We start from the raw sequence: 4288 nt of genomic DNA, 5'->3' as shown, positions 1-4288 counted from the left end.
ATATTTTCTTTATTTAATAATTACCAAGATTTTTAAAAATAACGAATAGAAGGATAGAAAATTATAGTTTAAAATATATTATTTTTTTCTTCTAATTCTTAAATTTTTTTATATTTTTAATTACTTTTACTAATGTTACCTCAGAAACAAACATGACATAAAAGTTAACATATAATTCTCATAATCATTTAACATCAATTAAAAACTAAATAATTTTGCAATCGTTTAACATCAATGAAAACCAAAGTTAATAATTTTAAAAAACCTAAGGACTAACATAACAATTTTACATAAATTAAAATAAAACTTAGTATATTTTAAAGCACCAAAAACATATTTAATTTTAAAATTTAGTAGCACTTATTTCTTTTACCAGTTGATATTAAATATCGACATTTCAATCTCGTATAATCCCTAGTAATACATCACAAAACTTAGGAGGACATTTCAATCTCTATAATCCCTAATATTGCATCATTAAACTTAGGAGGGCTTTCATGAGTTTTATACAGAAGTAATACCGTGACAGATTGTTGAATTGAATTTACCGTTCTCTTATTAACTAAGATCTCAACCTAATTCTGGACGAAATAAAAGGAGGTACGGTGAGTTGACCTAGAATTTGGACAGGTCGTAGCTGTTACAGTTGCGTTCTAATACTTCTCAACCCCAACATACATACTAATCCTGTGAAATTTTATCAGTCCCAAAATTAATGAATTTATTGATTACCTAACAGCATTACTAACTAATGTTCCAAGCTTCCTACAGGAATGAACCTCCTTGCCGAGTTGTCAGCTAGAGACAACACTGCTGCCTCCGTCACCATCGGTTAACTCGCCGCCAAACTATTTAATTTTGAACTCACCCTAACTGCCTACAAGATTTTAGTTGCCACTTGATGCACCTCCTCTCGGAGTGGAGGCAGTGGAGTTTGTCTCTCTCTCACAGTGATGAAAGCAGCTTCTACTTTGAGGGTTCGAAGAGGAGGAAGATATAAAAAAAGGGAAAAGAAAGGAAGATAAAGACGAAGAAGAGGTGGGGTGAATGTGTAGATTGAAATCGCAGGAATAACATGACCAATACACATAGCAGAAAAATGAAAAATCAAATTGAACAGTTAACTTTGTTAAGAAAACCCATTTAATAAAACATTTTTAAAAAAGAGAACTAAAATGAATCAAAATAAAATTAGAAGACAAAATCTCAACTTAACTTAAAACTAGAGGGTAAAAACACTAATTTTGCCTTCCAAAAATTGTTTTTTTGTAAAAAATTGACCAATGACAAGAACTGTATTAAAGAATGTGCTTAATAGTGTGTGTTGATGACACTACTCTTAAATTAAAAATGACAAATAGAGAAAGGAAAAGGATTTTTAAAAGTCAAAGCACAATTTTACTCAAAAATGAGTCATCCTAATAACATCAAAACGCAAGTCCGAAATCGAGTCCAGTATAGATCCAAGACAATTAAATATGGCAACATCTAACTACCAAAAAATCAAACAGCAAATAATCCTGACCCAAACAAACCATCCCGAGATCCTCTAGCGCAACCTTCTTGCTTCTCTTTCAGACTCAAGTAGGGTGAGAATGTCCCCTTCTCTCACTGGTCCCTTCACATTCCTCATGATATGACGGTTCTGATCATCCAGAAACTTCACTCTAACCTGAGTCACCTGCCCTCTAGACCCAGTACGACCCATAACTTTGACAACAACAGCATGCTTCACCTGAGATTCCATCCTGCTCAAATACATGCAAAATTTACAAGATTAACAGAGTGTGGAGTGGAAGAACACATGTAAACAAACCAGATACATATATTAATCATAGTACTTGACATACGAATTCCTTTGAACGCATCCAACAAGTGATAATAACATAAAGTTGAACAACGGAAGAAATAGGAAAGACAGTTTAAACTAAAATGAAATTAGGTTCAAACAGGTTAGGTGAAATTTAATATCAGTACTCAACCCAACTCAACAGCTATGAAATTTGCAAATAAGGTTTATGCGGTCATCAATCACCATGTGGATGGAAACCACTTAGACCATAAAATCAATCCAAATCATGGTACTCTAAGATAAAAGCCTAAGGGCAGTTCAACAAGATACACATAGAAAGCGTAATCAATTTCAGAACAAGAATCAAAACAGCTTCATTTTGTACATATATAATCTCAAGCTTCAGAAAATATTTAATACTTTGTTTCTACAAATGCTGTATAAAATATACCGAGATCAAGTTTTTTTTTTTTTATCAAAAATTCAAAATTCAACTCCACAAATAAGAAGAATACATATTTCACATTCTAAATGGAAACAAGAAGTGTTAAATATCTACATTATGCAGCAGCAGCAGCAGTAACAACAATAATAAACACTTTCACCCTTTTGAATAAAGTTCAACCGTTTGCTATCAGATAAATGCTAATAACCGCACTCACTCTTTCTGTCATAGGGTTAATCTAATGTTGGCACCACTAAATAATCTGGATCCACTCTCCATTAGAGGGTCCAGCACAAAATCTTACACAACATTATAGAGAGTATTCAAAATATATTAAGTTTGAAGCGTAGAAAATTGGACACTTTTACGCATTAGTAATGCGTAAAAAAACCAATAAAAAAAAAAGCAAATCATTAAGGTCACGGTAACCACGGTGATGGACATTAAAATCAGAAAAGGAATATTAAAAGGATAAAGCAACGAAGAACAATTGTGAAAGATAATGAAGGAGTGAAGTGTTAGAGAGTGCAGTAGCAGAACAGAGCTTTGATGAGAAGTTACCTGATCAATGAAGGGGAAGAGGAAGCTAGGGTTACGCCTGGCGGCTGCTCTCTCTTTTCTCACTCACAAATGTTAACTAAACCCTTCTGCGCGTGATGCTTCACATTTATACTAATGGGTTTTTAAATTTAAATAAATTTTATAATAAAAATTAGAGAAAATATTAATTTGTTTTTTTATTAGTAATAAATATTTCATTGTATGAATGGAATTCTCGCCCTTTACTATTAAATTAAAATTATACTGCAATTTTTTAATTTAAAATAATTAACAATTTTTATTATTGATATAAATATTATATTATATGTGTCTAAGTTAAAGAATTTTAAAATTAACAAATAAATTAACAAAATTTAAAAGAGAAACATGTTACTTAATATAATAAAAAATTATTAAATAAATACTTATATTTAATAAATAAATATGATATCTAAAGATAAGTTAAATATAATTAAATTAACAAGATGACACTTTTAAAATAAAAAAAATTACAAAAAAAAATTTATTAAAAATATGACATATATAAAAAATGATTAACATTATAATAATACTAAATTCAGCTTATTTAAAAAATAAATTATAGTATATTAAGATTTAAATTTAAAACTGATATTTAGAAAGAAAAAAATATAAAATTAAACGATAAACGTAAAAAAAAAAACGTGAAAATAAAAATAAAAATAATATTTCATTTTAAAAACATGGACTCGGTACATGTAGATTAAGGTATATTTTGAGTAAATTTATTAAAAAATTATAAAAAATTAGTATAAAAATAATTTTTATGAGTGAAAAATAACTTTTCTTTTTAAATTTAGAACAGTTAAATTAGAGATTTTTTTTTCAAAAATTAGATAAATATAAAATCTATAAAAAAATTATTTATTTATTTTTATTCTATAAGGACTTCCAAAAATAGTTACTTAAATTGGACCCAAGTGTATTTTTTAAAAAATGTTATTTTAGACAAATTCATTGCGTGAAAGTTTTGCTACATTTGAACCACTACCAGGAGGGTGATCAAATCCACAAGGGAGAGTAGAGACAACATTGTTTCTGTATGTTATATTTTTGCAGTGATTTCCAACCCAAATAAATTACCGAGAAAAGGCAAACTTGGTCATTTGAATATTTGAAAAAATAGAAGCCTGAAAAGAAAAATTAAAAAACTTGATTTGTTTTCATATTCGTAATCGTTAGTGATATTACAAAATATTAATATGTCAAAATATATTTTTTGTTTTCCTAAGTAGTATACTTATCATAAAAAGCAATCTAACTAAGGAAAATAGCCATGAGTTGGGGGAAAAAACACTGTTTACTCTTCTAAATTAAACAGAACCATATCGTGATATGCAGACATTAAATAGTATTTTTTTTCATAAAAAGTGAAACTATAAATATAATTTGTAAACTTTACCCGTAAAATCTGGAGTGCCCCTCTTGTAGTGACTACGAAGGATCATATTCCCGCGAAGTGATAGCCCAGA

The 4288-nt window shown here is 28.9% G+C and overlaps 1 protein-coding gene across 1 annotated transcript; it reads right to left on the bottom strand.

The window, feature by feature from the left end:
• Positions 1-1395: 1395 nt before the first annotated feature.
• On the bottom strand, positions 1396-2883 carry LOC113847936 (40S ribosomal protein S28-like). Its single transcript, XM_027477269.1, has 2 exons — positions 2800-2883; positions 1396-1759 (listed from the first exon to the last, which is right to left on the bottom strand). The coding sequence occupies exon 2, from the start codon at positions 1745-1747 to the stop codon at positions 1550-1552; it is 198 nt and encodes a 65-aa protein (XP_027333070.1). The 5' UTR covers positions 1748-1759; positions 2800-2883; the 3' UTR covers positions 1396-1549.
• Positions 2884-4288: the final 1405 nt, after the last annotated feature.

The sequence above is a fragment of the Abrus precatorius genome, unplaced genomic scaffold, assembly GCF_003935025.1.
Source record: "Abrus precatorius isolate BTA unplaced genomic scaffold, Abrus_2018 Scaffold8, whole genome shotgun sequence".
NCBI lineage: Eukaryota > Viridiplantae > Streptophyta > Magnoliopsida > Fabales > Fabaceae > Abrus > Abrus precatorius.
This window is presented reverse-complemented; position numbering and strand designations above follow the sequence as displayed.